General features: G+C 44.0%; 1 protein-coding gene across 50 annotated transcripts in view; it reads right to left on the bottom strand.

Annotated features, from left to right (window-relative positions):
* Positions 1-14,301, bottom strand: part of dlg2 (discs, large homolog 2 (Drosophila)) — a 222,399-nt gene that overhangs the window by 38,017 nt on the left and 170,081 nt on the right. For all 50 annotated transcript variants that reach the window (XR_013468461.1, XR_013468460.1, XR_013468462.1 and 47 more), the window contains one exon: positions 859-912. Coding sequence is in view for 47 of the 50 variants with exons in the window: in XM_078107294.1 (XP_077963420.1) it covers positions 859-912 (54 nt within the window). In the remaining 3 variants the exon portion in view is untranslated. The remainder of the gene's footprint in view (positions 1-858; positions 913-14,301) is intronic.

Here is a 14,301-nt window from a genome sequence, read left to right as displayed (position 1 = left end):
ATCTTTTTGAATGTAATATTAAATAGGTGCCACATATTGATGGAGGAGGATGTTTGCTATTACCAGGGGCTGTCAAATGATTTCCAGAACAAAGGATTTCTATGCTAAATAGGCACCAACTCAGGGGAAAACATGTAAGGTGATGGTTCATCAATATTTGCTATTTCTGCCACATACAGCGGATTCAGTTCCATCCTGTATCTCGCTGAGATGATTCATTTGCAGAGAGCACTTCCGTCATTATACATTCTTACAGGAATAGCATACCAGCATGGGATACGCTGCATATCATATTCCTAGTCGGACACCATTCTTGATCAGCATCAGATGTTATTACCACAACTCATAGGATGTAAAAGCAAGTAAGACGTTGAGACATAAATAGCCATGGCAGTCAAAGAGGCAGAGTTAATCTGAAACTACTGTATGATCATAGCTCTATCACATGAACAAACTATCCCAGTAAAAAGTAAAACGTTATCAGGCAAGGGAAAAGGTCCCAGGCTGAGGCAGGTGCTCCTGTCTTAAACAAAGAAGCACCTATAGCTGTTAACATAACTGTCAACAAGAGACAATAAACTGCCTCTTGAAATACAGCTTCATTTCTGTATTCTGATCCAAAATGTAAAGGTCTTTAAAAGTCTTGCAGTTATTAAAGACAAACATCAACAATTCAGAACTGAAAACTCATTTGTTACTATTAAGTTACAGTACATAATCAAAATGTAGATACACCACACATACTATCTCATCTGAAATGATAATGGGCTTCTGTAATGGGCTCCTGTGTGCTGTAGTCCGCTGGAGGTAAGGATCTTCTACTGAATGATGTGCATCCAAACATACACGAAAACTCACATAAGGAACTGACTCCAAAGTGTCTGTGTTGACGATTATCGGTGCAGGGCTGGCCTGTAAGAGAGTCGGAGAGAGAATGGAGAGACATGTTTTAATGATACAGGGCCCACCATTGTCTTATTCCCATAAATGTATCCAGGGGTAATGCTTGTAGATATCTGAATCATCAACAATTTACCAGCCTTCCATTTGCCAAACGGCAGCAGAAGCACTCTCGTACACAGCCATTATGACCGAGCAGGTTTCACAAGAGAAGAGGAGAACACTTTTGGTAAACGAGTGTATGGTTGATTCATATTGGAGAGATATGCCAGACTGATATTAAAGAATTCAGGACAGCAGCTAGCGCTGAAAAGTGCCATGATTTCCTGTAAATGTACATTTGTACACATTTTACCTTCACATGGTAAGACTGTCAAAACCTATTCAACTGACTCAGGTTGCCTCTCCTCTGCACTTCTCTCTCTCATGTGATGATATTGAGGTCATATATTGTGCAGTATGAAATAAAAACAATGTTCACGTGAACTGCTTTCCCAGGATGGACTATGGAAAATAAGCAGATGGTCAGAGGCAGCATTCCAGAGAGAGGAACTATGATTTCTGGCCACAACATGAGGCTTGATCGAACACCCAATCAGCAGTTGAGTTTATGCAATTTAAAGAAGGAGCCTAATGTATGTGTGGCAGTATGCAGTGATTGGTCTTAATAACTTTCAGCTGGTTCTGGATCACAGCCAATCGCTGCATGACAATACGGCATAAAGGCGGCTTCAGAGCACCTGTCTGCATTTCACTTGCCAGAGGCTGGCTAAATTGCTTTACCTTGGTTAAATTAACCCTGCTTTGCTTTGCCTGTGGCTAGGTTGCTTTGATTTGCCTTTTGGCCAAACTGCTTTGCTTTACCTTGGTTAAACTAACCCTGTTCGGGTTTGCTTTGCCTTTTGGCCAAGTTGCTTGCCTTGTCTTGGTTAAAGTAACCCTGTTTCTTTGCCTTTTGGCTAAACCGCTTTGCCTCGTGTTGGTTAAAGTAACCCAGTTTGGGTCTGCCTTGCTTTAAGCCGTAGTTACCCTGTTTGGGTTTGCTTTGTTTTGGTCTCCTAACTGGGTCCAGAATAAACTTAACTGTACGAGAGACAGGCCTTATTTGTTTGGATCCTTTGTTATTTGTTGTTTGTCTGTCAATTTGTTGTTTTCTTTTTTGTGATTTGGTTCAGCTTTGGTTAAGCCGTCGGTGTTTTATTAGTATAGTTTTTGGTTAAATGTAATTATTTTCTTTCTGTTTTGGTTTAGTTTCTTTTTTAAACCTGTTGCTCTAGTCTTCCCCTCCCCCTTCAGGTGCTGAGTCTGCGGTGGTGGATTGGTGTCCCAGGTGGTGGTGTCCCTCTTATGTTATGTTTTGCATGTTGTTTGAGTTACTTCACTTTTAGTCGTTTCACGTATGGTGCACCTTGGGTCCCCTTTTCTTTGGACTGTCCATCATCGTAAGTCTCAGCCCTGATTGGTTCCCCCGCTGCTTGTCCCATAAAATTACATTGTTTTAAATTATGTCTCTGACTCATTTGCGACAAACCTGAGTGCCTCCCCTTAGTTTTGTTTGGAAGATTTAAAACAATTCCCAGGGTGGCCTTGTCTGGCGAACTTAAAATATTTGAATTGCCTTCACCCATCCATCACGCCTCGTGTCGCTATATATGTATAAGACTTGCATCAGAAGAGGATACACTCAGATTCTTTTGAATTTTATCCTTTGGTTATGTCCCCAAAAGATGAACGAACACTAACAGGGACAAAATAAAAGTCTGATCATTCTCAATTATGAATGGAAGACTATGTGAAGCGTAGCACACGTAGCAACGGTAAGAAGTGTAAAGTGTGTATCAGCGCCAAGTTGGATACATTTCACTCTTTTCCAGTGTTCTACCTTGATGCGCGTAAAAGCCTCCCGCTTGTTTCCTTAAAAGGACCCCTTGGCCGACCCCAGTGCCTGTGTGAGCTTAAGCCTAGTTAACAGACTAATTCAAAGCTAATATAATTAGCAAATCAAATAAATAATTGGGAGTGTAGGGAGCACTGCATGAAAAGTGAGACTTTCGTCCCCGTAAACGACCGGAAATCTCCCTAATTTCCGACAATTTGCAACCCGCGCACGTCGCGTTTGTCTGTGCCACAAATTGTCGGAAACGAACTATGACGTATGCGGAGCTGGCGGAGGTGCGAATGGCCCGAATTAGCATATGAATGCAGCAAAACCGCGGGTGGCCGAGCCGGCTTGAATATCGTTACTCCTTATTGGATGAAACCACAACTCACTAACAAATAAAATCACTCGTGATTGGCAGCAAAACCACACGTGGGCAGATCAGGCGCTGCATGAAAAGTGGGATTTCAGGTTTACGGCAATTTGCGGGCAACGCCGAAAACTGCCGAAAATTGTCAGAAATTGATGTGGGCCTCCCTTGGCAGTTGTCCCCCCATGTCCCCGCTCCTCCTAATTCTAGGGGAGGCTTTGACATGTAAATGAAAATGCTGTGAGCTATACAAAGGCAAATCAGGGTCGCAGAGGGAGTTTTAGCCCAGGTGACATTTTTTTAAAAGGTAAGAAAATCTCTGGTACAAATAGATCAGGCTCAGTAGCCTAATTATAGACGCTTACATTTTAGCTTGAATTGATTTATTTAATTCAAATATGCTAGATTACTGTGTACGCCATTAGCAATGGCAAATGTTATGTAAAAAAGATACACAAAATAACTTCTTTAAAAGATGAGTTTTAATCAAGGTATGGTGAGCATTTCATGCAAACAACATTTGAATCAGCATGAGGGGTCTGCAGAGATCACAGTCTCCTAGAGCTCAACTACAGTGCATAGTGGCAGGACTACAGTGACCTTTTCTCTGGTCTTACTTAAATGCACAGAGGATGTATTAACCACACATCTAGCAATGCGCTCAACTGGCAGAAATGATACTGGGTATGACGTATGACGTATCTGTTCCCTGCAAGCCCCAAACTTCTATTGGCTTTCCATAAAAATGTCTGTCCGGGTGGGGATGAAGCCAGGAAACTTGTGCAAGAACATGTTTAAATGCCGTACCCTTTGACACAACATTAACAACTATAAACTGCTTTATAATGGCTGGTCGTAGTTCTGCTAGAGGGTCAAGGACGGGTTCCTCAAAACTGTTAGTGTTTCCACACCGCTTAGCAGAAATATACGCTGACCTTTATGCTCTGCATCTATCGATTGAGTAAGTTACATTCATATATGTTACCCGTTTACATGTCATGGCAAAACATTCAACCTCAGTGACACAAGGGTACATCTGATGATACATTGTCAACATTGCATGTATGTCAGACTCAAGATTGTCTGGTGGAATGGAGAAAGAGGCACCACTGTAGTTTTCTAGGGAAAGTCGTTCTGCTGACACCAAAACACTGCTTTACATAAAGTATATCAGCTGTTTCATTGCACGACAAAGTCCCAACCAATTGTCTTCCTAAAATACTGGTCCTTCCGTATAACAATAACCTCGTATGTGATTGGAGGACCCTTAGACTCCTCGTCCAATCACGTGTGAGGTCATAGGCATGACTCAGACAGCAGTACTTGCAAGACGAGCATACAAACAGACACGTGTGTTACTACATTCAGAAGGACTGTATCTCCAGTTCCTTTGTTTGGTTTTTGCTGCTTCGTGAATAATGGCGGGACGACGTCTCGCGTTCAACTCGCCTTCAACTCCTCTCCGCGGTCACCAACTTTCGGCCAGTCCGCAGACAGACAAGAAGAAGCTGCTGAATGCTCTCAGTGGATCGTCTCGTCAACTCCAACAACAAACTGCCGATATCAACGAGCGGTTCGCTCCACTGGAGCGTTCGGGACTCTGCGGGTTTCTGTCCATGGAGGAGAGGAACCGACTCAAAGAAGAGGAGACGGGCGCACGATCCTAAGATAGCGGTAAGAATACGTTCAATGACTGCAAGCTAAGCTAAAAGTAGCGTAGCCTCAAGCTAAGCTAAGAGTAGCCCAGTAGCCTTACAAGTGAGCAGAAACAGCTTTATTAAAGTGTATTTTCTTTGCCGTGTCGTTTACAGGAAGCGGTGCGCCGTCTTCACAACTCCGAGACGAATTATAGGCGCTACGAACCGGAGCAAGGGTCAGATTTAAAGAATATGCTTTCATTCTGCGGTATAAGGGAATATATACGTATAGATACCGATCATAACTGTACATTTTGTTTTCACAGACTAATCTCGCCTCATGATGAGGTGGTGACCTCGTATTTGCTCCGGGAAAAGTCCAGATTTAGACGACGTCATTGTGTGTAAGTGACACTGTTTACTGTTTCTCCTTCCTTGTTAAATGTCACTGTGACTTGATTTTGATTTTGTATTCATACCACACTCATTCAATTGTTTTCCAGCTCCCTGTGAGACGTATTGTGAGACGGTACGCGGGAGCTTCAGGTTCAGGCGGAACACTCATTGCGGGCGGAAGCTGCGAAGGATTCAGCGCGGAGTCGAGCGAGAAGAAAGAGGGTCAGAGTTTATTTGCTGACTTGTTTCAGGTGCATTGATCGATGTGTTGTGTCCGTACGCATCGCACAGTACTGATTCATTGTTGTTTTTACAGCTGCTGGAATCGAGACAAAGTGTGCTGGCTGATGACGAGATGGAACTCTGGAAATCACGTCGGACGGAGGGGACGGCGTTGTTGGCGGGGTCTCGGGGTGGATTGTACGGTCGCCATACACACACGAGCCGCCTGCACAACAGACCTGCCAGTGACGGTCTACAACCCCGAGGAGGTAAACGGACAGTTTACTGAGCTGTAGTTTTTAAACCGCCGTTACCCAAGTGTGGGCAGATCTTCACTTTGTATGTAGTTGTTTGTGTGTTGTTAATAAAGCTCTTTCTTTGCACAAACATGTGGCAAATGTTCATTTTCTCTATAAATTCATTGATGTCCTGGTTGGTATCCTAATAATAGTGTAGTAGCCTGCATATGATAACAATGAAATGAATATACAGCATAATATGAATATATAAATATATATAAATAAAATGAGGCGGTTGACCAATAGCGACAGATCTGCCAACCAATCACGAGTGATTGAAAGTTGTGGTTTCATCCAATCATGAACAAGGAAACTCAAGCCTGGTCTGCCCAGGTGTGGTTTTGCTGCCAATCACGAGTGATTTTATTTGTTCGTAAGTTGTGGTTTCATCCAATAAGGAGTAAGGATATTCAAGCCCGCTCGGCCACCCACGGTTTCGCTGCATTCATATGCTAATTTTGGACATTCACACCTCCGCCAGGTCTCCACCTACGTCATGGTTCGTTTCCGACAATTTGTGGCACAGACAAACGCGACGTGCGCGGGTTGCAAATTGTCGGAAATTGTCGGAAATTAGGGAGATTTCCGGGCGTTTACGGGGACGAAAATCTCACTTTTCATGCAGTGAGGCTTGAGTTTCCTTGTTCATGATTGGATGAAACCACAACTTTCAATCACTATACTATATATTTATATATTCACATTATGCTGTGTATTCATTTCATGGTTATCCTATGTAGGCTATACATTAACTTACTCAATCGATAGATCCAGAGCATAAAGGTCAGCATATGTTCATGCTAAGTGGTGTGGAAACACTAACAGTTTTGAGGAACCCGTCCTTGACCCTCTAGCAGAACGACGACCAGCCATTATAAAGCAGTTTATAGTTGTTAATGTTGTGTCAAAGGGTACGGCATTTAAACATGTTCTTGCACAAGTTTCCTGGCTTCATCCCCACCCGGACAGACATTTTTATGGAAAGCCAATAGAAGTTTGGGGCTTGCAGGGAACAGATACGTCATACCCAGCATCATTTCTGCCAGTTGGGCGCATTGCTAGAAGATGTGTGGTTAATACGTCCTCTGTGCATTTAAGTAAGACCAAAGAAAAGGTCACTGTAGTCCTGCCACTATGCACTGTATTTGAGCTCTAGGAGACTGTGATCTCTGCAGACCATCATTCTGATTCAAATGTTGTTTGCATGGAATGCTCATTTTGCCTTGATTAAAACTAATTTTTTAAAGAAGTTATTTTGTGTATCTTTTTTACATAACATTTGCCATTGCTAATGGCATACACAGTAATCTAGCATATTTGAATTAAATAAATCAATTCAAGCTCAAATGTAAGAGTCTATAATTAGGCTACTGAGCCTGATCTATTTGTACCAGAGATTTTCTTACCTTTTAAAAAAATGTCACCTGGGCTAAAACTCTCTCTGCAACCCTGATTTGCATTTGTATAGCTCAGAGCATTTTCATTTACATGTCAAAGCCTCCCCTAGAATTAGGAGGAGGGGGGTCATGGGGGGACAACTGCCAAGGGAGGCCCACATCAATTTCTGACAATTTACGGCAGTTTTCGGCGTTGCCCGTAAACAGCCGTAAACCTAAAATTCCACGACAATTTACAGTGCCGCATACTGCCGAAAATCCCACTTTTCATGCAGTGGAGTTGTCCATTTACTGTTACATCTCAATACTGTGGACCCCACAGAAGCATACAAAATATAGATCATATATATATGGGAATGGTCACAGAAAGATGTTTTACGTGAGGCGTCATATGGCTGTCTAGACACACATTCCTGAGCTCTTACACACTGCTCGCTGTGCAGCTGACTGACATGATGCTAGGAAAGACTAGACTGTTTGCTTGGTCTTTAGTGCAGTGACAGTCCATGTCATCAGCAAGAAACCCTGCCTGTCCACTCATGGCTCTACAACTATCACACAGCTGACAGCTTCCACAACCCCAGAGCGATTCATCCTGAATAATCACTTTTATTACACACTGCAGTGGCATACAAAGGATGTAGTCTTGCATGCAATGTGTTTGGGTTCAATGAACGATTACATGGCCAGGCTGCCTTAGGTTTAGGTTTAATTATAAGTTTCTTTAAGATATAATCACTTTCATGACAAACCAATAATTGAATGGGCCTATCCTTAACACACTATTGACATGCTTGGTCCAATATTGTTACCCAAGTAAGCTCGATAATAAATACTACTTTTGTAGATTTGAAAAGGAAAAAAGGGATCCAAATCTGAATTCCATATACTGTATAGGACATTTTAGTGGAAGTGAAAGAATAAACTCAGCTTTACATTTTTCTTATGTGTTCTGTATTTTTTGATTCATTGGGGGTCTTAACTTTTAATCTGTAGTACAGCCCACAAAACCAACTAGAAAAAAACACCATTTATATTACATGAATGAAATCACAGCTGTTCTCAGACAGCACAAAAAATATGAACTGAATTTAAGGGTTCTTTTTATGGAAGTCCATTTCGAAATTGAGAAAAACATTTGTTAATGGCAGAAATGGGCTTCCATAACTTTTACTATTAACTTAAATAATTAAAAAATAGTTTCATTCTCCCATCAGCTCCAGTCATTTACACAAACACACCACTCCTCTGTAATGCAGGTAGAATCCAGAAAGGACATGTGTTCAGACAGACATGTGCAGCTACTGCATGTGGACAGCATCAGAGAAAGAAACAAAGCAGATCTATAATGCCGGAGAGCAGCAGGCTCAAATAATAATTATTAATCTCATCCCTGTCTCTAGAGGATTTTGTTGACCTCTTCCTGTCAGCGTTAACGCCAGCCAGCTTTGTGACCGGTTCCATAAAACAAAGTTATTTAGTCAATAGAGACCTCACAATTCTAAAAAGACAAAATCACTCAATTGTATTATGCAGTTTCACTTCTTTATGCACTACAGCAGTGGTCAACCTTTTAAAGGCCAAAATTCGTGAAATCTGCCTTGGCAAGATCTACCTATTGAGGCATTGAGAGAGGAAGACTCTCCAGACTGCACTTACAACTTTTTGTTTGGCCTAATTGTAACAGAATGAGATCAAACACTTTGTTCCAGCTTTCAAATTGATGTGACAAGAACACTAAACAACTTCATTTTAGTGCAAAATAAAAAGGAAATTATTTGTTAACCGCACACAATATGAACAATAAGAAAAAACAAATTTGCAATGAGCAGGCTGGATGAACTACCAATTTTAACTATTTCAAATGAAATTACAACACAACGCTGACAAAATTCTCAGTCAGTGCAACTAATATAAGTGCAGTTCAGCTCTGTGTCATCAGAAGTCATGTGACTGGCTGTGACTGAATTGCGAGGGCCTTGTAGTTCGGCTCATAAGCACAGACAGCCAGTTTGAGGCGCTCTGTGAGGTGTCTCTGTAAGCCGCTCCTGTACTTTGATTTGGTGATTTTCATCTGTAAAAGTTCATCCAAAGCAGGAACTCACTTTAAGTGCACATACACTGAGGACAGGGACTTCTCTCTGTTGACAAGTCCCCAAAAGCCCCTGTCCCTTGACGTGGATTTCTGCTCTGTCATTTTGCATATCAACCATCTCCATGACCTCTCCACCTGGCAAAGCAAATGCTTTGGCTGCAATCTCCTTTGTGTCAATAGGCAGGAATGGGTTTAAAACGATGGTGGCTGACATAATTGGTTTTAAATAATTACAATAATAATAAATATGAGAATATTAGTATCATTAACAATTACATTTTACATTTGTAGTCATGATTCTACGAGGCATCGTGATTTCATAAAATAAACAAAACCACTACACGAACACTGCAAATGTAAGTGAATAAATAAATAAGCACTAAACTCATTGTGTGGATATAATCAGTGGAATAGAATGGACACATCCACTGTATCTGCCCCTCTTCACCGGTGAGGTTAGTTCGCAGTTTAGAATGGATGATGAGGAAGGTGTTAAAGCTTTACTACCACTGGGAAGACTGCCATCACACTTCACACAAGATCAGAAAGACGCAGCATCAGATACTTCCTGTGTTACAGAGTAATGGTAAATGGACTGTACTTGTATAGCGCTTTTCTAGTCTTCCGACCACTCAAAGCGCTTTAACACTACATGACATCATTCACCCATTCACACCCATTCATACACTGATGACAGGAGAACCATACACAGTGACACCTGCCCATCAGTAACTAACATTCATACGCTGTAGTCGCAGCTACAGGAGCAATGTTGGGTTAAGTGTCTTGCCCAAGGACACATCGACATGCGGGTTAGCCGGGACTGGGATCGAACCCACAACCCTCTGATTGCAGGACAACCGTGCTCCCCACTCACCCACAGTCGCCCACAGAGTGAGGGGCTCTTTTTGTGCCCTTGTTGAGGTTGCTCAATAATTCAGTAAATTCCATACAGTGGGTTCAAAAACAGGAGAGTGTATAAATTATTGACTGGATGTACAAATAGTCAACAGGCCGATGTGGATACTAAAGTATGGTCCGAGTAAGGCTGAAGGTAGGAACTGCCTTGCGCAGCGAGGTGTGGACAGCTGTAAACGTGAAAAAAAAGACAAATGACATTTTTCAAAATAAAACTTTTTTTCTGATAAAAAGTCGAATGAAAAGTTATTCATTCTTTCTGTATAGCCCGGTACTAAAGGGCCCACAAACCGGTACTGCCTCACCCCACAGGTCAGTGGTCTAAACCAATAAAATCCAGTGGGTAAATAAATTGGATGTATTATTAATAATTGCAGTTATGACTGTATCAGTATATTTGAAAGTCAAAAACCGTATTACAGAAAATGTTTTTAAGACCTTTAGGAAATTAATTTCCACAGTGTATAAAATGTCCCGCTCATTACATAGGACCAATGAAAAGCAATATAAAAATAATATCTGCTAAGAAGTGTCAGATGTTTTAAAATATTATCATCACAAGGGACCTCAATGATTCAACATAATCCTAACTCCCACTATGATAGAGATTGGTGGCTGCAAATGCCTAAAAGTTGAACTAAAAGATCAATCACTGTTGTCAATCTGTGGAGCCAAATAGAAATGTATGAACTGTATGAACTGCCCAACGCATCATCGGTTCCTCACTCCCCACCATTGAGGCTGTCCAGAGCAAGAGATGTCTGCGGAGGGCACGCAGCATCGAAAAGGACAGCTCTCACCCCAGCCACAGACTGTTTGCCCTCCTCCCCTCTGGGAGGCGCTACAGGGTGCTCCGTTCCCGGACCAGCAGGTTCATCCCTGCGGCTGTCATTCTACTGAACTCTGCCCCACCCACCCACACACATCTCCCTCAGTGACTGTACTTCCCCCCTACACCCTGGCTTGACTGCCACCCACCCTCCTCCAGCCACTGAACATTTGCACTGTACTTCCCTCCTCCACCCTGGCTTGACTGCCACACCCTCCTCCAGCCACTGAACATTTGCACCAGAATGTTTTTTTTCTACCACTTATTACTGTATTAATCTTACTTATACCTCTTACTGTTCATATTGCATATCCATTTCTTACTGTTCATATTGCATATCTATTTATTACTGTACATATCTATTTATCCACTTATTACACTTTACATATGCACATACTCTGCACTTTCTGCTATTTTGCACTTCTGGTTGGATGCTAAACTGCATTTCGTTGCCTCAGTACTTGTACTCTGTGCAATGACAATAAAGTTGAATCTAATCTAATGAATCTGATTGAGTCTGTTTTAAGAATATTGTATTCCAACAAGAAAGCCCAATTAAAGCCCATTGAGCAACTCATGAAATTGTTGTTGGCAAAACATTCCTGAATAAGAGATACATGCCAAGACTGTTTAAATTGCAAGTTTTAATATTGCCAGTTCTGTGACCCACGATGCAGTCCCTGAGCTTTTTTATAGCTAACATAAAAAAAAATGTTTGTTTTTTTAGTTAATTTTGTCAAAACCCTTAATTTTTCTGAAAAGATTATGTGAAAGAAAATGTCAGTTCAAGATCATCAGCTTTCACATCCCAGCGAACGCTCTGACAAGTTCTGAGTGAACACCAACAGTGACCCAAGAGCAGCTGTACAGAAGCATAGCCGGAACACTACAGGAAGACAACATATTAGGACACCAAACTACTGACCACATTCCTACTCTGGTGCTTTTTACTGACTAAAACTAAAAGCCACAAATTAAAATGTTACTTCGATGCGGGTCAAAAACGATTAACATTCAGGATAGAAACAACCCAGAAACGACTGTTTGTCACAGCCCATCATAATGGATGACAGTCAACACATCCTTAATTTTAAAGTGCATCTACAAAAAATAATTTACCTTCAGCTAGATTAGACTACAAGTGCCACATGCCACATGTGCTGATAATAGTTCTGACAGTAGAACACTTTTACCTGGTTGGGCACCTGCCAGCTCTGGACGCAGCTACACACAGGGGGCCACACGTCAGTGCTTCCCCCCTTGGCTCTGACTGACAGCAGGCGACTGGGGCTTCTGGAGGAGATGCTGTCCAAATGCCTAGCTGCCGTTTGGCCCCCCCTCGGGGAAAGGAGGGCACCACCAGGGACCGATCTGTAATGGTGCCGCTGGCCTCGGTGCTGATGGTGGTGGTTGTTGGGGTGTTGATGGTCCCAGCTGCAGGAACATGGGACCTCTCCACAGTGCCCCCTTCCATCCAAGTCCGCTAAGCAACTCTGCTGCTTGCTGAGGTAAACAGTCATGCTGTCTCCTCATAACACTAACCTCTGCTGACTTCAAAACGCTGTCCTTGGCTCCTGTCTGCTGCTCTATTTACAACCTACAAACACAAGACGCGGTCCTGCCTGATGTACCAATCCCTCGTTTCGGCAAAAAAAATGATGGAAGAAGCAAGCGGCTGGCAGGCAGCTGAAGCTACACTGTGTGTGTGTGTGTGTGTGTGTGTGTCAGAGCATCTGGAGTGAAAGAAGGATAAATGAAAAAGAAAGGAGAGAGAGAGAGAGAGAGAGATTTTTTTTGATTTTTTGAAAAACCTTTATTTTATACAAAACAACAAACACAATATACTCCGTCAGTAGGCCGCCCCCCGCTCAGGATCCTCCTCAGCTGGACGGACGCCTCACTCGGTCCCAGTACTGCTCCCTCTTTCCTTGGTGATCTTTAGGAGGAGCTTCCTCAGTCGGAAGACCTCCTGCTGGGTGTACTCCCCAGCTCCCTTTTTGGTGCTGCCGAGCAGAGCGAGCGAACATCTCCATGTCGGAGAAGTAGTCCTCCAGCTTCACTCCTCTCTCGTTCTTGGTGGCCTGCAGGAACTCCTTCACCTGCCCCACCCCGTACCTGCTGGTGACCGTCCCACCCGAGGAGATGCTGACGGTAGAGCCCCATCCCGAAGAGGACTCCCCACTTTAAAGACCCCCCCCTCCTCCATATCCTCCTCGCTGTCCGAGCTTCCACCTTGGGCAGGAACCAACGAGCGCCCCCCGAGCTCTTTCACCTTCCCGTTGGACCCCCATCCCCTCTTTCACTCTGTCACACACACCTGCCCGCTGGGCTACATTCAACCCCCCATCCACCTGGTGGACCTTCCCCATCTCCTCTCCCACCAGACCGACCCGCCGGTCCTCACCTTTCCCCTTTTCCTCCCTGGCCTCCCCCCGGTTCTGGTCCCGAGTGGAGGGGTTCCTCTCCGGACACACCCTCGCCAGGTGTCCCTCTCCACCACATCGGAAACACCTCCCGTCATCCGATGTGGCGAACATAACATAGTCGAACCCCTCGATCCTCACTTAATCACCAGGCTGAGAGCCTGGGCTTTGGTGAGGACCATGTGGGTCTGTCTCCTGTGAGAGACCACATGTCTCAGCAAGGGTGATTTGCACCCTGAGGACGTCTTCCTTAGCGGGGACACCACCTTCTCGTGTTTCGCCAGTTCCTCTACCAGCGCTTCGTCCGGGACGAACGGCGGAACGTTCGCTACCGTCATCCTGATGGCCGGCACTGCCAGCGGAAAAACGGGCCCGTGCGCCCCGCGGACCACCACACCGCTCGCCACCACCTCGCGCGCCTTCTCCACGCTGTGGAGAAAAAATGACCACCGCGCGGTTCATCCACGCGGCGGACTTCACACTCCCGTGACCGACCAACCAACCCCCCCACGGCCAGACCGCAGTCCTCCACGGAGCACGCGAAGCCCGGCGCGAGCTTCACGCCGTGCTTCCGCGTCAGCCCCGTGAGGTCCGACATGCCGACCGGCTACAAACACGCACAAACTAACACAGAAAGAGACAAAAGACACACATAAACACCACCACGCATTCACCCCACAACACACACCAGAAAAACACCAAAAATAGACAAAATAACAGATAGAAACCTCACGCTCCGCACACTCAGCACTCCTTCCGCTCAGAGAGAGAGAGAGAGTGCTCTGTGCATTGGCTACCAGAGTGTTTTTCAACCAGTGTGCCGCGAGAGGCTGTCAGGTGTGCCGTTTTTTACATACTGTCACTTCATTGGTGGAAAAAAAGAGCCAACTTGTGTGTTTGTGTGTGTGTCGTCGCGCTGTTGGTGGTATGAAGGCT

The sequence above is a fragment of the Gasterosteus aculeatus genome, chromosome 7, assembly GCF_964276395.1.
Source record: "Gasterosteus aculeatus chromosome 7, fGasAcu3.hap1.1, whole genome shotgun sequence".
Lineage (NCBI taxonomy): Eukaryota > Metazoa > Chordata > Actinopteri > Perciformes > Gasterosteidae > Gasterosteus > Gasterosteus aculeatus.
The sequence above is the reverse complement of the archived record's forward strand: the minus strand, read 5'-3'. Positions and strand labels throughout refer to the sequence as shown.